At 39.4% G+C, this 24,852-nt stretch overlaps 1 protein-coding gene across 1 annotated transcript in view; it reads left to right on the forward strand.

Moving 5' to 3' along the window:
- LOC101849916 (arf-GAP with Rho-GAP domain, ANK repeat and PH domain-containing protein 1) overlaps positions 1–24,852 on the forward strand; it is a gene marked incomplete in the record, with an annotated part of 138,937 nt that overhangs the window by 87,024 nt on the left and 27,061 nt on the right. Inside the window, 19 exon segments of the mRNA XM_035969080.1 lie at positions 1,810–1,888; positions 3,188–3,250; positions 3,859–3,940; positions 5,102–5,154; positions 6,721–6,768; positions 7,809–7,889; positions 8,566–8,678; positions 11,399–11,544; positions 12,338–12,477; positions 13,262–13,447; positions 15,015–15,083; positions 16,871–16,904; positions 17,465–17,505; positions 18,268–18,295; positions 19,277–19,308; positions 20,962–20,982; positions 23,100–23,163; positions 23,999–24,060; positions 24,547–24,614. Coding sequence (XP_035824973.1) covers positions 1,810–1,888; positions 3,188–3,250; positions 3,859–3,940; positions 5,102–5,154; positions 6,721–6,768; positions 7,809–7,889; positions 8,566–8,678; positions 11,399–11,544; positions 12,338–12,477; positions 13,262–13,447; positions 15,015–15,083; positions 16,871–16,904; positions 17,465–17,505; positions 18,268–18,295; positions 19,277–19,308; positions 20,962–20,982; positions 23,100–23,163; positions 23,999–24,060; positions 24,547–24,614 — 1,410 coding nt within the window.

Genomic DNA, 24,852 nt, shown 5'->3' on the forward strand with positions numbered 1-24,852 from the left:
ACACACACACACACACACACTTTCTTAGAAATCTTAAGTTTGAAGCGTCTGTAGCATATGACGTGTCAGCGACCCAGCGGGTGGTTGGAGGGCGACAATGCCAGGTCTTACTTTTTTTGCTTACCCTCTTTTGTTCCTGTATGTCTGTCTGTCTTCCTTTTCCCCAGCACTAAATGACCATTATTGTGTCGATGTGCCTCTCTTTACTCAAACAAAACGGCGACCCACAGGTGAACCCCAAAGAAAGTGGAGAAGTCACCCCGGGTGTGCATAGTAGGTCAAGGTCGCTCCAGATGGAGGGCCCAAGTAGACTTTTTTCTGAGATTCTAAGATACAGTGGAATCTGTCTAAGACGGCCACCTATTGTCCAGGATTAAAAGGTGGTCGTTTTAGACAGGTTGGTGTCTTAGACAGTGTCGTTGTGAACGACCAAGACAATTTTTTTTCTATTTTGTCACTTTTGACAAATTTCTCCCTGTGACAAGAATAAAGATTTTCATTGTCATTGCCATTATATTATTTTTTAATGCAAGGGAAAAATGAGAAGTAGCCGTCTCTACAGGTGGTTGTATGATAAATACAGGTGGCCATTAGAGCAGGTTCTACTGTACTTCTAACCTCTTCAAGGGATCTAGAGACGAGAGGAAATTCTCCTCCCTCACCACATAGCTGTACGGCGATGGATTGGGCATGTTCTGAGAAAAGAACCAGAGTCTATTGTAAAGACTGCCCTCCACTGGACACCCGAAGGACATCACAAGAGGGGCAGACCCAATGTGACCTGGAGACGCACTGTAGAGTCCGAAGTGAAGTCCTGGACCCATTCGTGGGGGACGTTGACCAAGATGTCCCAAAACAGACAGAGCTTTAGATCCTTTGTTGCTGCCCTAGACGCCAGATAGCGTGACGGGTGTTGATGCTGGTGATGATGAAGCGGGTGGTCCTGGTTTGAATTCCAGATTGTGCGTTATTGTATTGGGGTCGTTTTGTGAAGTTTTCGAGGCCCTCAACCCATTTCCTCCGACCTATCAGAGACGGGCATTAAATTCGGAGGCCCCGCCTCTTAAATAACCTGGTAGTGTTGATAGGGCATGGAACCCCTACACTAACTTTTTTTACAGATGATCCAAATATGGAAAACGCCAAGGCTTCTGGGAAGGACATTAAAAACCTCAATTCGGACATTGTGACAAAATAGAAAATAGTACACTGTAAAGATATCTCTCTCTCTCTCTCTCTCTCTCTCTCTCTCTCTCTCTCTCTCTCTCTCTATCTATCTATCTATCTATCTATCTATCTGTATCTCTCTCTATCTGTATCTCTCCCCTCTCTCGCTTTCTTTTTATTTCTCTCTATCCCTCTCTTTCTCTCTCCCTCCCTTTCTCTCTCCCTCTCTTTCTCTCTCTCCTCTCCCTCTCTCTTTCTATCTCTCTCTCTTTCTCCCACTCTCATTTTTTCATCACCCCCTCCCTCTCTCTCTCCTCTCTCTCCCCTTTTTATCATCACTCTCTCATCACACTCTTTCTCTCACTCACTCACTCATCCCACTCTCTCTTTATCTCATATTTATACCGGCACTTATATAATATGACCTTATTGTGTTGCAAGTGCCATAAAACTCTTACTAAAACTTACTAAAACATCATATTTATACATAAAGCTGTACAGCTTTGTACCTTTATCCAGCACTGTCCGCCCATATTTTCTACCTTCCAGAGGCTAAAATATATAACCTAATAGTGTTGCTAGGGGCCTTGAACCTATACACTTTACAAGGGAACTAAATTGACATACTCTGTTTGTCTGCAGATACAAAGCCAACAAGGGCTGGAAAAAACGTTGGGTCGTCTTCAACGGTACCTCGCTGAGCTACTATGTCAATAACACAGTAAGTACATGATTTTTTAATTGTGGATTATTATTATTATTATTGTTGTTATTATTCTTTTTGTTGTTGTTTGTGTTGTTATTATTATTATTATTGTTATTATTATCATCATCATCATTTTTATTATCGTTGGTATTCTTGTTATTATTACTAGTATATTGTTATTATATTATCATATATATTGTTATTATTTTTACTATTTTTGTTAATTATTGTTGTTGTTATTATTATTATTGTTGTTATTATTATTATTATTGTTACTATCATTATCATCCCAGCTGTTGAAAGGCCTGAGAAAAGTAATATTAAATAAATAAATCACAGTCTAGCCTTCAGCTCTTCGTACTTGGACTTTGAACTAGAAATTGGGTTATTCTCTGTGTCCTGTGTTCATGTACATTGTAAGTGAATGAAAGATTTTTTTAAATACAACTTGCTCGCTGACTAAGGGACACAAATAACCTTTTTATGCTCTACGTATTTGGTCTGACTTTGGGCCCATTTTTTTTGGTGGGTGGTTGACAGGTGCTCTGGTTTGGTTTGCTCCTTCTTTCCTCTTAAGCATCTATCGTCCTTATCTTTCCTCCTTCTTTTTTACATTTGTTGTTACTCTCTTGTAACACCTCTAATCTGCGGCACTTATATGACCTCATTGTGTTGCAAGTGCCGTAAAACTCTTTACTAAACTAATTTATTTTTTTTTTCTTCTAAGAACTTTATCGCATTCTTTTAAAATACCGAACCTTTATTGGCAGTGGATCTCCTATTAAATAATAGCATATAAAGCGGCCATTAAAAAGATCTTGACATAAAGTTTTAAGTGCAAATCTAGCCAGAATTCTACAAGGAGAGAAATGATGACATGGTTTGCTAATTGTTTAACACAAGAAGTCGTGTGTGGAATGGAGAAGGGCAATAAAGAGGGGGTTTTGTGGCCTGTGTGTGTCCAAGACAAAAAGTTTTTCAGATTTCTTGAATGTGGTGTGGATGGGTGGGGGATGCTGTTGGTAGGTCCTACTTCTTTACTTTCCCTCAGTTGTTTCTGTCTGTCTGTCTGTCTTACTTTTTCCCAGCTCCATATGACTGTAATTGTGTCGATGTGCATCTCTTTACTCAAACAAACGAATCAAACGAATTGAATGTGGTGAGCTGCGTCAAAGTGTAGCAGTGCTGAAAACGAGCCAAGTTTTATGAATGTCAGTTAGCAGCAGGAAACGTCATTCAGTTTGCCGTTTCTTTTCATAAGACACTCGGTAGCAAATTGTTCATTCCATGTTTGTGTCTTGTCTGTGTCTTCAGTCCCAGGTGTCCAAGCGTGTCATTCCCGTGTCCTGCATGACAGACGTTGAGAGCGACATCAAGGTGAGCTGCCTCGTTTGTCTGCCTGTCTGTCTGTTTGTCTGTCTGTCTGTCTGTCTGTCTGTGTCTTTGTCTGTCGGTCTGCCTGTCTAAATACTGAAAAAGTATGACCTGCAAATGGTTATTAACATTAAATGAAAGAAAAATTCCAAGAACATACCACGTCAGTCACGGCGAAGCTTATTTGAGTCACAGGCCAGAATCAGTGATTCTCAATATCTCAGGGACCAAAGAAGGTGGAAATACCCATACTCTCAAATGTGAGACTTAAAAATTTATCCTACTGAATATTATGTCTCTCAAGGACATGTCCATCTTATCCTGTGGGTTGCTGGCGGATGCTCTGGTGTAGTCTGCTCCTTCTTTTCTGTCAAATATCTGCCATCCTTATCTCTCCTCCTTCTTTTTTTCTTTGATCATTTGTTACTCTCTTGTAACATCTATAACCTTCAGCACTTATATGACTTATATATGTTGCCAGTGCCTTAAAATTCTTACTAAAACAAACGTCCTATCAAAACTAATAATGTGGGTATCGCTGTGACTGTTATTATTCTAACATGGTTCTTGATGCCTCACCCTCATCACATTTTCTCTAATCACCTCCACAGCAAAATGACAAGAACAGTTTCAAGTTCAAAGTGGTGACCACGCTCAAGAACAGAGTGTTTGTCTTTTCTGCGGAGAACTTAGGTGAGAGAGAGCAAGTTTCGGGTTCGGGGGAGTTTTTGCCGTGCTTTTGCATATTCTTCTGACGCTTGTGAACAGGAATACACATACTGCCATACATGCAGTCTTCATTACTGTCAAAATTGTCAGACGCACCCCCCCCCCCCCCAATCATCCTCACTCCCAACTTATTTAGGAGAAAAGTGGTTGTCTAAAACAGGTAGACATCTTACATAGTGTCATTATATTCTTTTTTTTTTTAAAGAAAGAGGGGGGGGGGACATGGTTGTTTGTACAGGGCCTGTGATTGTCTTATACAGGTGGCTGTTAAAGTTAGTTGGACTGTGCTCACAAGCCCTGTGCTTATACAGATTTATACCAACATTGCACACAGACACACCATACATATGTGCACACACACACACACACACACACACACACACACACTCACAGAGAGACTCATACACACCCCCTTATACACACACACACACACACACACACACACACACACACACACACACACACACAACATACACTCACAAAACGCTCTCTTTCACGCTTCCATGCACACTCACAAACACACACGTATGTACTACGTCAGTAAAGGGCACTAATTTTTTGCATTTATCGTGTTTTGCACATGTTTATTAATTAAAGATAAAAGAAAAAACTATTCATTAATTGTATTTAAAGAGATCTTTTTCTTCTTCTTTTCAGTCTTAAATAGTACAAATGTATGTTTTCCTGGTGATGTGTCGCTGTTGTTTTCATTCACCATTGACTGAGCATCAAAAACAAATCTTTCAACAAACGATTTCCAGAAATAATTGCCCTAGCAGAAAGAAATAGAGAGAGATATTTGTCTTAGGCATATCAGCAAAATTCAATTTCAACACAAACATAGCTGATCTTCAATTGTTTTTATTGGTGTCTGTGGTGTAGCAGTTAGGAACTTCACAGTCACAGACAGAAATTCTGAGTTTGATTCCCATAAGGGGAGAATTTCTATCAAGTATCTCTGACTTTCTGCTGGGATGCTGTATCCCTCTCAGACCAGGCTGGCCCCGACGGGCAGGATCAAAGCCCGCCTCTTAAATGATCTAAATTGTGTTGATTGAGATGTAAAACATCTACTTCAGGAGTTAAAAAAGGGGGTTTCTATCAAGATGTTCCTTATATTTCCAGAGGACTGTTTGACATGGGCCAGTGTCTTGATGGCTGCCATCACTGAGCACAAGGTAATGTGTCTGTCCGTCTGTCCAACCATCTTGAGCTCAAGGTAATGTGTCTGTCCGTCTGTCCACCCATCTTGAGCTCAAGGTAATGTGTCTGTCTGTCCACCCATCTTGAGCTCGAGGTAATGTGTCTGTCCGTCTGTCCAACCATCTTGAGCTCAAGGTAATGTGTCTGTCCACCCATCTTGAGCTCGAGGTAATGTGTCTGTCCGTCTGTCCAACCATCTTGAGCTCAAGGTGATGTGTCTGTCCACGCATCTTGAGCTCAAAGTAATGTGTCTGTCCAACCATTTTGAGCTCAAGGTAATGTGTCTGTCCAACCATCTTGAGCTCAAGGTAATGTGTGTGTCCGTCTGTACACCTATCTTGAGTTCAAGGTAACGTGTCTGTCCGTCTGTCCAACCATCTTGAGCACAAGGTAATGTGTCTGTCCAACCATCTTGAGCTCAAGGTGATGTGTCTGTCCACCCATCTTGAGCTCAAAGTCATGTGTCTGTCCAACCATCTTGAGCACAAGGTAATGTGTCTGTCCGTCTGTCCACCCATCTTGAGCTCAAGGTAATGTGTCTGTCCAACCATCTTGTGCTCGAGGTAATGTGTCTATCTGTTTGTCCACCCATCTTAAGCTCAAAGTAATATGTCTGTCCAACCATCTTGAAATGAGAATCTGTCGGAATTGCTGTTACAATTGTCACAGATGGCCAGCCACTGTGAAGGAGAAAAGTGGCCGTCTCAGACAGATGGATGTCTTACTTCTTCTTCTTCTATCCCGTGGTTGGGGCAACCGTTGGGGCACCACTGCATTTGAAAACCAGCTCTCGCCATCTATTTTTGTCCTCTGCTCTCCTCAGATTGTCACCCATCATCTTTCCTGTCCACTCTGTAATGTTGTCCTCCCATCTCCTTCTCTGCCTTCCTCTCTTTCTCTTTCCTTGTACGGTTCCTTGCAGGATTGTTTTGGCAAGTCCTGTGGATCTTGTGACATGTCCATACCATTTTAGTTTTCGTCTCTTCACTGTGGTCAGTAGATCTTCATATTGCCCACTGCGTTGGTGATTCTCTTTCGTACTTCAGCATTTGAAACGTGGTCTTTGTATGAGATGTCAAGGAGTCTGCGGTAACATCTCATCTCTGTGGTCTTAATCTTTTTCTCTAATTCTGCTGTTAGTGTCCACGACTCGCAAGCGTATAAAAATATTGAGGTGACCAGTGAGCGCATTAGTCTAATTTTGGAGCTGTGCGTGATGTTTCTGTCCCTCCAGGTTCCATAGTATTTCAATCACTGCATGTATTGTGAGGTTGTAAGAATTGTTCAGACTGTGCTACTTGAGTCCATCAGATATACTCTGCTACACCCCAGCTCTCTCTATGCCTTTTGCTTTTATCAGTTTGGGGAATTTTTTTTTTTCTTTTTTAAAGAGGGTGGGAAAATTTCAGCCTTAAAAATCTTTTAAGAATATATGTATTATAATATATATAGTAACACCTCTAACCTTTGGAGCTTATATGACCTATTTGTGTGGTAAGTGCTATAAAACTCTAACTAAACCTAAACTTTCTGTGTTGCAGAGGTCTGAGATTAACGAGGGAACACAAGTGGAGCGACCAGACAGAGAGGTCAGTGTACAGAACTGGACTGTCGCCCCTGGGGGTGAAAACTTTCATAATTTTATACGCTCATATGACCTTGTGCAGTTACGAGAGCTGTAAAAATTTTTACTTTTCTTTACTCTTGGTGTACAAAATAACATTTGGATTGTGTCAAGGAATGCTTTTAGCTTTTGCAAAAGGTTTTACTAGTTGAAAAACATTTTTGTACTTATTTATATTTGGCAGCGTTTTTAAGACCTTCTTGAGCTCACATTTGTATGAGATGCAATGGTTGAAAATTGTGGGAGTTAGTATCGGTTGAGAATTTTGCCTGTGAGAGTGCTTGGTAACTCATAATATCAAGCCTTCACTAATAAATGAGAGGGGGGGGGGGTGTAGACTGATTTTAGAAGCTAATTTTTTTTGTTTTTGGAAAACATTATTGTCCAAGCTTTATACATTCATCCTTTGCTCTTCTAAAAACAACTTCACATTTCAAAGAATTATCTATATTTGTACTAAGGACATGTTTCCTCCTGAATTTTTGTGGTACATCTTATCGGTACTAATAAAAGTTATTTATAGAAGCCCTCCAGGCAGATTTCTCTCAGTTATACTAGTGTGTGGCGTAGGTAGTCTGTCTAGTGGTTAGGCTACCGGACTCGTAATCTTGAGGTTCGGGGATTCGAGCCGCAAACCTGACGTTGTGTCCTTGGGAAAGGCATTTTACACTAATTTTCTTCACTTCACCCAGGTGGGAATTCCCTGCTATAGACAGTGAAAGATCTTGTCAGTGTGTTAGTGTTTCAGCGCCTATAAATGGCGGCTTGCATTGTAGGCTTCCTAGGAAGTTGAGATGGTGTCAGAGTGCCATCAGGTCTGCTGGGGTAATAGTATATATTATATTGTAAAGCGCATAGAGCTTGCTGTTGAGCGGAAATTTGGGCTATACAAATTCTATTTATTATTATACTTGTTATGATAAGTAAATCTCATTCTCTATCTTATGTATTGCTTTCTTGTATGTGTAAACTCTACTGTGATCAGTTTCTCTGGTCTGTCCACAGGGTTTCATTAAGTTTGGCACTGGAGTGAAGCACTACGTTGCTATCTGGGGTGCCATGCTCAAGTATTTCCACTCTTTTGAGGTACGTGTTGCCAATGTAGAGTACACATTTAAGTCTGAAGATCATTAAAATATTATTTTGGAAAATTTTGGTTTTTACACTTTGCGATTTCACAGCTTCGCTTTTTTATGATAGCTCAGTGTCAGTGTCACTGATAACACAGATTGTACAGCGCATAGAGCTCTCTGTTGAGTGCGGATGCGCACTATTCATATGTGAGGCAGCGTGGTGAAATCAGGCGCTCGTCAATTTTTGGGCATGTGGAGTTTTTGGTACAATTTTAAAACTTGTTCATTTGCCTTCGTTTGGGTGAAAAAATATCCATCCATGTTGAATAGAAGTCGAAATATTTTAGATTGAAGGAAGTAGGGTTGCATGGTTTCAGTGGTAAAATTAGCGAGAAAATAACCGCTAAATTTTGGTAACTTTAATAGCTTGTGAGTCCCTGAAAACTGAAAAATTACACATTTTCTGCCCTTTAATTAACGTTTTTCAGACAAATTCACAAAGAAATGTGTTTTGGTATGGACATAAAAGTGTAGCGAAAAAACAAAAAATTGATAAAAATTGCCAAACCATCGGAAAATGCTGGAATCTTCGATTTTGTTAATTTGACGAGCGCATGATTCCCCACGATGCCTTACATATGCTATTTATTATTTATTATTGTCATTTTTTCTCTTGCTCTGATCGCCAGGATTTCCAAATGAACTCTCCAGTCCATGAAATTGACATGAAGGTTGCATCTGTCAAGGTGCACGACAGGAAAAAATTCAAACTTCAACTTCGGACACACTACAAGTTCTTTGAGTAAGTTTAAACAAGATCATAATTATCAATTTGACCATTAATAAAGTTCGTTTGGGTTTTTGTTGTTTGAAAACCAGTTTGACAAGGAATATTCATTGGGGGTGGGGGGGGGGGGGTGTCATTCAAAAATCAGTTTGACAATGAATACTTATTGTTCTTTCATGAGAATTGGAGCAGTATTCCAGACTGACACCGGTCAAGTTCAGATTATTGACATAGTCCTATACTTTTGAGATCGGCTGACTATGTAACTTTTGCTCAGGGTTCTTAACTGCCCAATGTGGGCAATTTTGTATACTTGAATTTAACCCTATCCGTATGCCTGAAGTCATTTTGTACCCCAGAGGTTGTATTCTTCACATTTTAGAATACTTCTAGTGCAAAGATCTCTTTGAAACTTTCAGTATTTCTCAAAAAATTGTTTTGACAGAATGCCTTGCAAAGCGTACTGATCAAATTAAAGTAAATTTCCGCTTTGGAAAGTGGGGGCACAGAGTTCCCCACGTCGTATGGATACGACAGTAAAACACGACGTACGGATAGGGTTAAGATTGCAGCATTTTCATGACTGCCAAATAGCAGATTGCAATGAGGCTTGGTAATTCAACCATGCTGGAGCAGTACAAAGAGATAATATTGCAGATACTGTAAATGTTATACGAATATGACCGTATGGGGCAGTTGTTTTAATCTATTAATATCTCTCTATCTATTGGGAAGTTGTAGCCCTCTTAGCGTCGCCCACATCTACAAAAGAAAAAACACATAATCTGTTTGAGTGAGTTCTATAAAGAACATTTGACAGACTTCCTTGCAAAGCGTACGGATCAGATTAATGTAAATTTCCACTTTGGAAAGTGGGGGGCACAGGGGCTATAAAGAACATTTATTAGAAGTGATAAGACGTACCACAAAAATCATGATTTTTTTTTCCACACCTTAACAAGAGTGATTATGTCAATTGCATTGATGGGCTTCTTTCTTCTTTTTTTTTTTCATCCTCTGTTGCCTTTAAGCATCGAGGGGAGAAGCAGTTTTCTATGGTAGGCCAGCTCCGTAGCTCTTTCAGTTGTGATGTTATGTTTTCTTAAGGTTTCCTTGACACCCTCAATCCATCTTTTGAGTGGCCTTCCTCTTCCTTCATAGGCTGAGTGCTTGGTGTTGTAGACTCTTGAGGCTGGTTGGCCTGGTGACAGAATTGATGGGCGCGTAATTAAAACACCTACATTTATAAGAGGAAAAAAAAGGGGGGGTGTAAAACATTAAACTATCTACAATCAGGATTTTTCACTTCCCAGCTTAACGTTTGCGAGTGATCGTGATAATTGTGTTGATTGAGGCGTTAAAACGCCTACATTTAAGAGAGCTCGTGGGTCGGGTCTAGGGCCTCGGAGACTGATTTTCACTCACTCAGAGCACTTTTTACTTTTGGTATTTTCCGATCCCTCATTCAGTCTATATTTTATTGACACTACTCACTGAGTGATTAACATTAACAGAATTCAGCTTTATTGGGTTCTACGTTCTGCACTAACGTTTTCAATGTTAAACCTTGTTTTTGTCAAAACACACTTTTTCACCACTTTTTGCTTGCTTATGACGTTTCTTTTCTCCACCATTTTTTATTTTATTTTCCTACACAGAGACTTGATATTTGGCATGTAGTTAGAGAAATGGTTTGCACCTGTAGTGGGCTGGTTAGTTTTTTACATTTTGCTTTAGAATTATTTTTACAATTTTTTGTTGTCATGACAAAAATATTTTTTCCAGATCAAAATCCATATCCCCACAACTTTGAGAACAATTTTGGATACTTTCTAAGTATAGTATCAAAAATCAAAATATCCAGCTGCAGGCACCTATTTATTTGAGATATTTTGCAAGTTGCCGAATTTTAAAAAGTTAAATGCTATAGAAATGGTGGAGAAAATAAAATGTTCTATCCAATTTTCAAGATAACCGCCGTTTCCATGGCAACTGCTTACATAATCGAGTGTGTTAACAGTTGAACATGAATCTTTTGTCTCATACTTACTTTCTGTGACAAAAGTTGTTTCTGTTTGTCTTTAGTTGAAAATGTTGTCCGGTAAGTATCGAGCTTGCTTTAAGAGAGAGTGAAAAGAAAGGGGCGGGTGCTACTAACTGAAGTGTCTTTAGGCCATTCCCAAAGGGGGGGACATTAACATTTCGAGTTCTTATGCACAGTAGAATTGTAATTGTAAATGGGCTGATTCATCAATGTCATGCTCATAACTGTGCATGAACTGCATCAGGGAACTGCTGCTATTTCTTTCCTAATCCTTACTATCGTCATTTTCCTCTACTTCTTTTGTATGTTTGTCACACTCTTGTGATCCGCTATTTCCGGGGTTCCTTGATAGTCGAAGCAGACTTTGTGCTGTTGAAGCTAGAAAGGTGAGCAGAGGAAGTCTGATTCCCTGTAAGGACTTCTCTGTTGACATCCACCCCTTGGCACTCATATGACCGCATGCAGTTGCGAGTGCCGTAAAACCTCTACTAAAACAAAACAAAGAGAGTGAAAAGAAAGGGGGCAGTAAACATCTACAATTGAATTTTTTGTCTCGTACATACTGCCTGTGACAAAAGTTGTTTCAGTTTGTCTTTAATTAAAAATGTTGTCCCGTAAGTATCGAGCTCCTTTAAGAGAGAGTGAAAAGAAACATCTACAAATACTACAATTACAATATTTCACTTCCCAGCTTAACGTTTGAGAGCGACCGAGAGATGCAGCAGTGGCGTATGGCCATGGAGGACGCCATCGCCGAGGGGCTCGGGGACAACACGGTGGTGGAGAAAGTCTACCACAACCTCTCCAACAAACAGTGTGCTGACTGCAACGCTGACAGTGAGTCATGGCTCCTAGAACATTACGTAACCCTTTTCTGTTCAGATGATGCAAAGATACAGGGCTACAGCTGCTTTGTTTGGGTTTTTTTGTTGTTGTTGTTTATGTGGGTGGGGGGGTTGTTTTGTTGTTGGGTTCTGGGGGGGGGGGGGGGGTTCGGGGCGAGGGGGGGGGGGATGTTCTTGTCGTCCACTGTCTATTTTTCGCATACCTTGTTACTGATCTTATTCTTAACAGATGGTCATTGACTATGAGATTGTAAGTAAATCATACAATGGTATTTCAACACTAAGCTTGAACAATTAATAAGAGAATATGAATAACAACAATGATTAGATCTATTTGTTTGTATTTGATTATTTAATTCATTGGCGGGGGTGGGGGGGGGTTTGGGTGGGTGGTTTTGGGTTTGCTTTTGTTTTGTTTGTTTGTTTGTTTGTTTGTTTTGGAGGGTGGTGGTGGGGGTTTCTAGGTTTTGTCGCCTTTTCTAGCCCCCCCCCCCTTCCCAGGTAAAGCCCTAGAGCTCAATTCCACTCCCCACAACCAGCCTAGCTCACAGCTTGATTGTCCCACAAGATCTCCTCGGTGGCAGGCTTAGCTGTGATGAAAACTGATCCCTGACACTCAGCAGCTGTTTGGATTCCTGAGAGTGTGTCCAATCCATCGCCGCTGCCTGTAAAACATCACTTTGGCTTGATCCTTTAACCTCACTATTGTGCAACATCGTTCTTTTTGTGACATGTTTCTTTGTCATGGCAATCACTGGCTGACCTCTCGTGACCTTGACCCACAGATCCGGATTGGGCCTCCATCAACCTGGGCATCGTGCTGTGCAAGAACTGTGCAGGCATCCACCGGATGTTTGATTACCGCGTCTCCAAGATTCGGTCACTACGGATGGACACTCGGGTCTGGACGCCTAGTCTCACTGAGGTCGGTAGTCACTGGTTGTTGCTGCTGCCGTTTAGTTGTTTGGTTTTGTTTTTGTTTGTTTTGGGGTTTGTTTGTTTTTTTTGGGGGGGTTGTAGTTGTTAATTGTGGTGGTAGTGGTTTTGTCGTTAATGTTTTTGTCACTTTTGTTTTGTTTTTTGTTTTTTTGTTGATGTTGCTATTGTTGTTGATGGTGATGGTGGTGGTTTTGATATTGTTTGGTTTTTTTTTATAAGATGTGAAAAAGAACTGGTGAAAGGAAAACTCAGTGTGAATGCGAGGGAAAGTAATAATGAGGAGCAGATTGAGATATGTCGTGCTCGCACGCACACATTCACACATGTATGCATGTGCATATGCATCACCCACATATACATGCTTGCACACACACACACACACACACACACACACATGCGCATATGCATGCGTTACACACACATGCATGCACACACTGAGAGGCACGCATTCACTTACATGTGCATGCATATTGATATATTGGAGTGGTGTACCTCTATCCAAGAAGAAATTGATCTCCATGAAATGAGTTTGTCAACAAAGATAAAACATGTTATAAGTAGAATCACAACCCACTTAGTTTGCTTATAACTTACATATGTATACCACTTATGGAAGAAATAAAAAATGGCAAATCTCACTCCCTGGATATTCATGTGTGTTTGTTTATAAAAGACTAAAAGACATTTTTCAAAGAGTAATTTTTATAATCCTTTCCTCTCCCTCCCGCCCCCCAACCCCACCCCCACCCCCACCCCCACTCCTCAATCAGCTCCTGATCATTGTTGGAAACGCCAACTCGAACACGTTCTGGGAGCACCGTCTTCCTCCTAACTTGAAGCTCAAGCCGACAGACACCATGGACAAACGGAAAGAAATCATCACAGCGAAGTACCTCAAGAAGAAGTTCTGTGACCTACACCCTATTGCCAGTATGGGAGCCACGGCTCTGGGAGAGGTGAGTCATGAGGAGTTTATTAATTAATCTATTAATTTATTAATTAACTCTTTTTATCCTAGCCGTACCCCCACGGACTCTGTACCCGTCCTGGGGCCGCCGCGCCGTATGAGTCGGAAGTCAGTGCGTATAGTTCAATATTTCTTACTTTTACTCTAAGGTTTAAAAGGAAATTTGGCAGTTATGTTAGAAATTGAATGTAGTTTTTGTAAATGTATGTGGTTAGGAAATACACCAATAGCACAATGTAGATTTTGAGGTGTATTCCACCCTCGAACTTGACCCTGATTGCCGCGCCCACGACGTCCCACTGGATTTTATAGATCTAGATCTAGCCCTACCCATCGAACACGAATTCCAGTACTGACCCCTTCACCATGATCTGAATCGCTATTAGATGAGTCTAAGTCATGTTTCTTATCATCCACAACGGAATTTACGGCACTTATTTCAGAGTCACTATCATCAAATTAGTGTCATTCCCCCTCACAACCCAGCGCAACTTCAAAAAGTACTTCGTCGGTCGTGAATGTGCGTTTTCGAGACATCTTTCAAGCTTCTACACCCATCAAAAACAAAGAAACCACTGTTCGTTGAAAAATTAAAATATTCAGACAGAGCTAGCATCGCCGTATTTGCGTATTTTGGTAATTACAAGCAGAACTAGCTTCTTTGACGTGACCGTATCGCTGTTCCGAGAATACTCGTAGCCCGGACTGGTCCTCGTTACGAGTATACTCGTAGCCCGGATAAAAAGAGTTAATTGGATAATATACTTAGTCAATTAATTAATCCTTCCCAAAGAAATGCATACCATTACATCAGAGAGAGAGAGAGAGAGAGTGGTGAGTCATGATGAATTAATTAATCTATTAATTTATTAATTAATTGGATAATATAATTAATCAATTAATTAATCCTTCCCAAAGAAATGCATATCATTACTCCAGAGCACCAGAGAGAGAGAGTTTAAGAAAAGCGTAAAGATACCTTTGTTCAACACTATCCTCTGCCATTACATTTTGTGTGTTAGAATATGTGTGGTCTGGGAGTTGTGTGTGTGTGTGTGTGTGTGTGTGTGTGTGTGTGTGTGTGTGTGTGTGTGTGTGTTAACTGGTCTCACGTTGTGTATTTTCTGTCCTTTGATTCGTTAGTTAAGTTGAGCGATGATTCCGCATTGTACAGCACTTATAGCCTTCTCGGGATTAGGCGCTACATAAATTCCCTTTACTTTTATTACTATTATTATTACTATTGTATCCAAATAATGGAGAACATTTTAACGAGGTAGCTCTGTGTATATGAAAAGATGAGATTAGCGGTACACTGACCACCCTTTATTCTTATTATTATTACTGTTGTATCCAAATAATGGAGAACATTTTAACGAGGGAGCTCTGTGTATATGGAAAGATGAGATTAGCGGTACCCTGACCACCCTTTATTCTTCTTATTATTACTGTTGTATCCAAATAATGGAGAACATTTTAACGAGGGAGCTCTGTGTATATGAAAAGATGAGATTAGCTGTACACTGACCACTATCCACTGTGTTGTGTCATCTCAGGAGTTGCTCAACACTGCGACCAGGGACAACGTTCTGGAGACTCTGAAGGTCCTTTTCTCTGGGGCTGACGTGAGTGGAGATGTCTCCGTTGTGTTGATAGATAATGATAAACGACATAAAGATAGAGAGAAAGTGAGGAGGAGAGAGAGAGAGAGACAGAGTGAGAGAGAGAGAGAGAAAGAGGATCACTATAGGAGCTGTGCGCTGCATATGTTCTTTGTATTATTGTACAGTACATTGAGCACTTCTTTGTGGAAATGCACTATATAAATGCAATATATTACTATTTATTATTATTATAAACATTATGTGTGTAGAGTTTAGATTTATAGCAGCATTGCTCTCCTGAAAGTTGTCACCTTAAATACAGCAGACACAGCCATAGAATCATCCAGTATGCACACTTGTAACAAGATATTTTCTGACAATCAATCATTGCCCTTTGATAGAATCACAGAGTAAACATTTTGCAACCTGTGAAATTATAACTTTGCTTACGTTACGTTCGTAGAGGCCTGTGGTCCTGCCTAGTACATAGGTCACCAACAAAAGTTCTCCGCGCATCTAAATCCAGGGCCAGTTTCTCCAGCTGTAACTCTCCTGCTTAAAATCCATCCTCTCTCAGGTCCAAAATATCGTTTGTTGTTCTTGTTGGTATTTCTGTGGCTTGGGTTGTGTTTGTGGGGTTTTTTTTAAAGGAGTGTTAGATAACTGAAACAGGACTATAGCGAAAGGCCTTAAAACTAGTAGACAAGAAATGAAGTGACGAAAATCCATCCTCTCCCAGGTCTTAAATGTTGTTTGATACTCTCATGAGCGTTTCTGTAGCTTGGGTGGTTTGATTTTTTATTGAGAGGGGGTAGATAACTGAAACAGACTATAGCGAAAGACTTTAAAACTAGTGGACAAGAAATGGAGTGATGACCCCGCCTTAACTGTAGACAACTCTTCCTGGTCGTCTCTGATTGCCTTGTGTGTCTCAAGACGTGGGAGTCTGTAAGCCTTTTTAAAACTTTGCCATCACAAGGCTCATATAGTAAAAACCCTTGCCATCAAAGGCAAAGACATTTGGGGGAAAATCCAAAGAAACTGGGTGGTAAACATCGCCAATCGGCGAGATGTGACGGCAAAGTGTTAAAATAATTTAAGTTTCCATCCACTAGATATAATTGAGGCTGAAGCCTCATCAGCTTCATGTAGCATCCATCCTGCTTACAACTCGCCACAGGGCAAGGATACTACACTTTGATCCTAGCGAAAAGGCCGAGAAGGGAGTCTCTAAGCCTAAGTAATTCTAAGTCTAAGGTAGCGAACCCTTTGCCCAGCCGTCTTTCTTTCTCAGCCAGGTTTGGGACCGCCCTTGGCAAAGTTGATGTACAACTTTGGTGACTTTCTTTTATATCAAGGAAACTAAGCGTTATCTGTCGTCATCTTGTGTCAACCCCCCGGGGCAGTGCCACTGACTGTAGTGTCTTTAGGCCATTCCCAAAGGGGGGACATTTCTCGTTCAAGCATAGTAGAATTGTGAATGGGCTGACTCATGTCACGCTCATAACTGTGCCTGATCTAAAACAGGGAACTGCTGCTTTTTCTTTCCTGATCCTTACTATTGTCATTTTCCTCTACTTCTTTTGTATGTTTGTCACTCTCTTGTGACCTGCTATTTTGGGGTGCCTTGATGGTCGAAGCAGACCTTGTGCTGTTGAAGCCAGATAGGTGAGCAGTCTAAGTCTGATTCCCTGTAAAGACTTCTCTGTTGACACCCACCCCTTGGCGCTCATATGACCTTTTGCAGTTGCGAGCGCCGTAAAACCCTCTACTATAAAAAATATCTCGTGTCACTGTCTGCTCCACAGGTTGTCTCACGCAGAGACGGGCACGGGGAAACAGGTACGTCTGTGGTTTGTTTCCTTCTGTAGCCAGTTTGTCTTTTTATTTATTGAAGTGGTCAGTTTTGTTTTTTATTAAGAGTTTTATGGACCTTGCTGCATAAATAGTAATTAATTTAAATAATTATCTATGTGCCGAAGATTGAAGGTGTTTTTACTAGCGAGTAAAATGCAAAGGAAAGAAAGAGGAGAGATAAGGACAATAGATGTTCAATAGGAAAGAAGGAGGAGAGATAAGGACAATAGATGTTCGATAAGAAAGAAGGAACAACCCACACCAGAGCACCCGCCAACCACCCACTTGGAGTTATTAGGGAAGGGGAGCTATCAATATATGATAGTTTTGACATAGATATGCTGTTTGCATAGAGGGTACCATACTGTGGGGGGGGGGGGGGGGGGGGGGGGTCTTTGACTGGTACACTTACACTAGCATGTTTCTTTTTCACCTATCAATTTTACTTTTTGGTTCAACACCTTTTTTGTCAGTTTAAAGACATATTTCTGGAAGCTCTTTTAATATTTTTTATATACATATTTTTTTGGGTTTTTTTGTTTCAGCGTATGACCTTGCCAAGGAAAATGGACACCGGCTCGTCATGGTAACATAATAACTGTAGATAACGTATATCTTTTGTCTGTGTCACTTTGGCTGTGGTACTTGACTGTACGGATGTAACCGCCCTTTAACCACTGCTAAGTTTGTGAAAGGCCTTGAATACTTCAAAGACAAATTAAAGTCAAGACTGCACAAATATGATTTGACCACCCCCCCTGTCCAGCATATCAGTTGAGCTAGTAAAGTACATCTGCTTTTGGCTTTTACACGTACCCCAAGACAACTAAGATTACCTCTTGGTTTTTATTTCATTTCTGTGGACAGAGTAAAAATTTACTGAACGTCCCTCTTACGTGCTACATAAAATATATAAAAAGACCCATGCTTCTGATCTGTAACAAAGAAAGATACAGAAGGTCATTTTTACCATCATCTATGAAAATGCTTCCGTCTTAACCATCTTGTTTAGTGTACTTACGACCTTAGAGCATGCATCAAAATAACATTGAGTGTGTATCTAGCTTACGATTATTATTGTTTATATTGGTGCTCATTTATATTATGCATGTGATTGTAAGCCTACTTGTGTGTGCATGTGTGTGCACGTGTGTACATGTGTGTGTTTGTGTGTGTGTGTGTGTGTGTGTGTGTGTGTGTACTCGTGGTGGAACACCAAACCAATGTGCCAGGATCTGGACAATAAAGATGTATCTTATCTTATCTTTTCTTATCTTATATTTTGACTGTGATACATGAGGATTTGACCAACCCTTGACTCATTTCTCCTTTGTTTCCCACCTTACAGGAGCTCCTCTATCAAAACGGTGGAGATCGTAAGTATCTGGGACACACCCACCTGTGTCCGGTTTTGTCCTTTAGATAGTCAGTTCGTGTGTTCAGCTTTTCTGGATAGATAACAACAACAGAAACATGTTCATCTTTTCTGGATAGATAACAACAACAGAAACATGTTAATCTTTTCTGGATAGATAACGACAATAACAGAAACATGTTCATTTTTTCTGGATAGATAACAACAATAACAGAGACATGTTCAGCTCTTCTCATGACATGTCATTAGATGGAGAAAAGTCTCACAGGTTTCATTTTGATATTTGTACCCGCACACTCAAGTACCTGTGAGAAATTGTATTTCAAAAGTACTTTTTCTACTCTGGTTAGAAAAAGAGCTTAATTTTAGTTGTAAGGGTTTAATGGCTATTCCGTTTTGAGTGGTTGATGAATGTGGGTACTGAAAAGAGAATATATATGAGGTAATATGGGTGCAGTGGCGTGTAGATTGGTAATGACTGAGGTGAATCTGTGTGTGTATTTGAGCTTGCTGTAAAAACCATAGGGCCCCAGCATAATAGTTGCCTTACAGGGGTTGTCATCATTTATTATGCTCTATGTGTGTATGTGTGTGTGTGTGTGTGTGCGTGCGCATGTGTTTTCTATCATACCATTTTTAGGCAACTTTGGCTACAAGGATCAGTAAATTTGTTGTTTTTGTCTGTTCTCTTTTTCTTTTCTTTTTTCTTGAATATTCCAATGTTTTTGAAAAATCAATGACTCATGAACTGCTTTACAGTATGCCTATATGAAAGAGAAGATTGAAGGAATGCAATCTGTATGCACTGTATGCTTCCCAGGAAGTTGAGATTGTTTCTGAATGGTATCAGGTCTGCTGGGGTAACAATGTATAGATTGTAAAGCGCATAGAGCTTGTTATGCTGTTGAGAAGGAATTTGCTCGATTCAAATGCTATTTATTATCAATTTGAAATTCCATTGTCTATTCTCAATGTCTTGCAGCCCAGTCTCAAAGCGGCACATCAGATGATGAGGTGAGTGCCTTTTGATTTACAAGAACCTGTCTCGAAGTAGAAACTTCCAGAACATTGGTCCACCCTCTATCAGCTTGTGCATCGTGTGACTCTCTTTTCATGCACCTTGAAGCTCATTATAATATTGATGACCTGAAACGCAAAAACAGCATATTCTATCTCGCGCAGTATTGCAAACAGACGTAAGAAATTTTGGCGGCCTTTGAGATACGTCTGTATGCAATACTGCCTGTGCTATGTGTTTGGATTTTTTTGTTCCTGGCTTTAATATGACTGCTGGCTTCTTTGTCAGATTTTCATCTTGGCTTTTGAAAAGAAAGTAAAACAACGGGTCTTGGTGCATGGATGAAATTGTCTTCAGTTTGAAATATGCAGCCAAAGCTTGTTATGTAAAGATTAAGAGACATCTGATAATCTGTGTTTGAATTATAGCGTCTTAGCCAGGCACACTTCCTATCTTTGAACAATAGTTTCTTAGCTAGGCATCTGTACAGTCTTTGAACAACAATTTCTTAACTAGTCACCCTACGTACTGTCTTTGAACAACAATTTATTAGCTTGTCACCCTTACTTACTGTCTTTGAACAACAATTTATTAGCTAGTCACCCTTACTTACTGTCTTTGAACAACAATTTATTAGCTTGTCACCCTTACTTACTGTCTTTGAACAACAATTTATTAGCTAGTCACCCTTACTTACTGTCTTTGAACAACAATTTATTAGCTTGTCACCCTTACTTACTGTCTTTGAACAACAATTTCTTAACTAGTCACCTTACGTACTGTCTTTGAATAACAATTTCTTAACAAGGCATCCTTGACTTTGCTCCCTCACTGCTTTATACTCCCACTTAACAATGCAAAATAGCCTGCAACCTGAGAGGGAAGAGGTTTGGAGACTTTCAAGCTTAGCATGGAGTTATTTCGCAGCCTTTTATCTACTTCATACTTTGTGCACCCCGAGTTAAAAATTCTGTGAGGGTGGTTGGCGGGTGCTCCGGTGTGGTTTGCTCCTTCTTTCCTATTAAATATCTATTGTCTTTTTCTCTCCTTCTTTTTTTTTGTGTTTGTTACTCTCTTGTAACGCCTCTAATCTTCAGCACTTTTATGACTTTATAGTAATGCAAGTGACATTAAATTCTTACCAAAGTAAAATTAAACTGAGAATTCTCCCTTTCAGTAGTGCTATAATTAGACTAGAATTTTTTTATTTTTAGTCTCTGATGTAACTCATTCCCTGCTGAGATCTGCAAAATGTGGCTTGCACGTACCATTATGGCCATAAGCCACATTTCGTAGCTTGAAAACTTCTTGACCTCTTTTATCCCAGAGTGTTCAGACCCACTCCAACCACCATTTCATGCTCAGAAATTATTTTTTAAAATTTGAACTTTCCGATAGGGTATATATATATATATATATATATATATATATATATATATATATATATATATATAACATGTGTGATCATCTCTGCAAAAGTAAGAAAAAAATTTAATTTGTTCTGATTACAGACAGAAAGGATAAATAATATGGTTTAGCCGCAGTGAGGGAAATGTTTTTGTAGGGATATAATCTAATAAATATGAACAAATTTTTTAAAAATACGACTTTTTTTATTTCTGTTGTTTTCCTTCTCCATCGTCGTATAGACAGACTACAGCTTTGTTTGGGTAAACCTTCTTGTTCTTTTTTCACTGTGTAGTTTCTCTTTTGTATCACAAATCTTTGTTGTAACTCTGTGCTAATACTGCTGTTTCTGTTGGTGAGGAGGTTATTATTGTTGGCTATTTATATTGCATGTGCCTGTGTCGGGTAATCTCTTCACATGTATTATTCAGAATCTGATCAGATTTTTTTCTTTGAAGTCATTGGCTGTGGGCTTTTCTGAATGAGAGCATTATTCTTCTTTGTATATTTCATTTCTTCTAAAACAAGAACAAAACATTGTTTCTTAGATGAGCATTTCACGCCATTTGCGTACATAAAAGACATGAAACTTAGTATCTTTTTTCAGCTCAAAAAACATCTTTAGTTACACCCTTGTTGGAAGAAAAAAATTCAGGGATCAGATGTTTAACCTTATCCGTAAGTCCTGGAGTCATTTTGTATCATTTCTTCTTTGGAAAGTGGTGGCACAGAGTTCCCCACGTCGTATGGATACGATAGTAAAACACAACACACGGAAAGGGTTAAGGCGCAAATTAATAAAAAGTCATTTCAAGTGTAACTTTTTTCAAATTTTAAGTATTAGACTTGCGAAAAGGACCAAGAATACTTGAAAATGTACCGAGTGGTCAGTAAGAAGGCCCTTACAAAAGTTTCTCACAAAAGTGTAATGATGTGATCTGTTGTCTTACTTGGATTTACTTGGATCCAGAGCTAGAATCATAGCAGGCGGCACATGTCCATAGCTGCTCATCTCTCCTTTCCAGCGTCCACCTCAGGGTGTTGTCTGTATGAAATATAAAAATTTGAGGGTTTTTTCCTTTATCTGAATTTTTCTCTTTGCTATTGCATTATTATTTTACTGGGGGGGTTTTTATCACTATTATCAGACATCGTGCCAACTGGGTCAGTGGTTATGGGCCTTTCCTTTTTCGTATCACCATTATTTTTATTATGGGTTTTTCTTACTCCAACAGTCCAGTGTCTTATCTCTCCACCTGCCTTGGCTTCTTCAGAATTTTTATTCTCCAGATTTTACTGGATTTTCTAGTTGTCTCTGTTGTAAGACATAACCATTGATGTTTGCTCCTTTATTGTTGTATTAACTCATTCATTGACCCCAGAATTTTTTTCCCGCGGTTTGACAGAATATATTTTTTTCTACAACTCCCCTCGACTGACACTCTACTACTTTTACAATATGAGCTTCACCTCAAGGCCAACCTAAGAGAGACTAGCTTCCTTAAGAGAGATTTTGTACAATATATTATTTTACATTCGTTGCCATGTAGACGAGAAACTGGCGTAAGCCTGTGTGCATGACCCTAGATGCTGTGAGTGGTTACTCGTCGTTTTGGTAAGAAGTTTCGGCCACTGGGAGCTGTCACTCTGGTTTAATGAGTTAAAGGAATTATTGTTTAATCAGATAGAGTGTTAAAGTATTCCGTTCTTGAAAACTTGTTTTAAGAAATGTGAAAGTTACTGCTGGTCACTTTCTTACTTATTTTATCACCTACAGAGGAAGGTGCAATTGCATTTAGAGTTTTGATGTTGTATTGTTGCATGCATGTATTGCATGGTTGTTGAGCTTTGTTGGGGGAGGGGGAGGGGAGGGTTATTTATTAAGACTTTTTGTCAGGAACAAACAGTACAAGTGAATTGTTTTCCTCCCACTTTGCTCACTATTTCTGTGTTGCCCTAGATGCCAATGTTTTATTTGCATGTGGTTGTTGCATTTTTCTCTGTCCTTTTGATTTTTGCTGTACTGACAGTTGTCGTCCTTTCACCCATCTCCAAAGGGACAATTATTTTGTCATTTGCTGAGTTTCCAGCAGTGCTTTGACTTGTGACAATTGTTTTCGTATGGAGACTGCAATAAACCAGTCGAGTGTAGTTGCTCTCTGAATCATTTTGTGTAATGTTGCCGATTCGTTTCTGAACAATTTTTATTTCGAAGATAAGGTTAAAAGTTTTGATGTGGACAAAAATGAAATGTTGATGTTGAAAGCTCTGGAGACTGTAAATGTTGTGTAGTGACCCTGGCATGAATTCTTTACGGTCAATTTTTTAAGATATTCTTTTTCCTGACATCGATTCAGTTTGCTTCCTTTCATTTTTTCAGAACCGGCTGAGAGAGGACGTAAGACTGCAAGGTTTTCTGAACAAGACAGGACCCGTTGGAAGGAGTAAGTATTGGAAACAGAGGAAGAAATCATTGTGAGGCATGCTGTCAAAATGAATCACTTATAGCAATTCATGATTGAAGATTTTGGCCCAAAAATGGACTCTGGTATCAAATTTGCAGATTCTTAATTGACGCCTTTTTTTCCAAGTAAACCATGTCTGTTATTACTTTATATCAATAAATTGTACAAACTCCACCTGTAAAATTTGACATACCTATATCCGTAGGGCTAATATCGGAGAAGTAACTCAATTTGTCAGCACGTCTCAAGATTTCTTAACACTAAACGTTGACAAAACTGTTTTATAAAAGCCCCAACACAAGATGTTTATACCGGACATTCCTGGAAAAGACTGAAATGTCCCGGGTACTTTCTACTTTGTCCCCTTTTCATTTCCCTGCTAGATCTCAGAGGTAGTTGACTTTTGGTTCTTCAACCTACAGTGCGACTAATGTTTTATTAATTTGACCATTATTCCTACATCATAGGGACCCTTGGCTTTAGACGGCCACATTTTGATTAAAAGGTGCTTTATGGGTTTTTTTATAACAATTAGAGTATTTTTAGTGTCTAGTGTAAATTTCTAAATTTGTTACACATCTTTTTATGCTACAAAAATGTTGTAAAATTCTTGCAGCAATCTCTAGTCGTATCGCTTTGTGTGTTGTGAGGGAGAGAAATATATGGGGTAACTAGCGGTTTGTGAAAACTTTACTCACTGGGACATATACATCATAGTTTTGTGTTTTTTCTTGTCTTTTATTTTCTTTCTTGGTTCCTCTCGTTTAAATGCTGAGTTAAAAAAGTGTAATAAATTTGTTGTTCTCATCCACAGCGTTTGAGAGGCGATGGTGTGTTCTAGAACATGGGGCTCTTACTTACTACCTCAATGAAAAGGTAACTGATGACCTTTTGATGTTCCATACTCTCATGACCTCACAGCTGATTCCCATCTGTGTATTTGGAGTGTTTTCATTGGTTATTCATTGGTTGTTCTTTTGCTTAGGAAAACAACTGAAGGAAAAGTGGAAGTATGTTGTCTTTTATTGAGGAAAAGATGAAAGTAGGGATAAAAGAAGGTAATGATGTTGTTGTGCAGAATAAAGTACTTCCTTGAAAGGGTTGTTTTGTTTTTACTTGTAGGAATTTTCTGTTATCATAATTTTCTTGATATATTTTTTTAATGTTGTGTTCATATATTGTGAATTTTGTCAACGTTGCTCATAGCTATTGCGGATGTTCACAGTCTGACATGGGGGATACAATTGTTTGCCCTCATTATAATTGTTTGGGTTTTTTTCCCTTCTATTTGTTATTTTTTGAGTATTTGAATATTCAAGACACTTTATGCAAATGTTCTAACTTGGTTTACATTTATTTCAGAGTGTTACGTCAAAGGGGTCAGTAGACAGAAAAGATATGTACATGATACAAGAGGTTATTACAGACAGGTATGTGGCACTAGAAGGTCTCGTTTGTCCCACTCTGCCTTTCTCAAAGCCTTCCAGATTTACATCTTTCTGAAGTTATAGAGTGTGGACCATAGTGGATGGTTGCAAACTTTACCAAAAAGGAAGAAGTTCAGGGTTCAATTCTGATAAATATTGAAATCTGTTTAATTTACCTGAATTCTTGCTTTTTTTTAAAAATCTCTTCCCAATGCACTAATACTAGTTTACTGCTCTTCCT

Source organism: Aplysia californica, unplaced genomic scaffold (genome assembly GCF_000002075.1).
Source record: "Aplysia californica isolate F4 #8 unplaced genomic scaffold, AplCal3.0 scaffold00112, whole genome shotgun sequence".
Lineage (NCBI taxonomy): Eukaryota > Metazoa > Mollusca > Gastropoda > Aplysiida > Aplysiidae > Aplysia > Aplysia californica.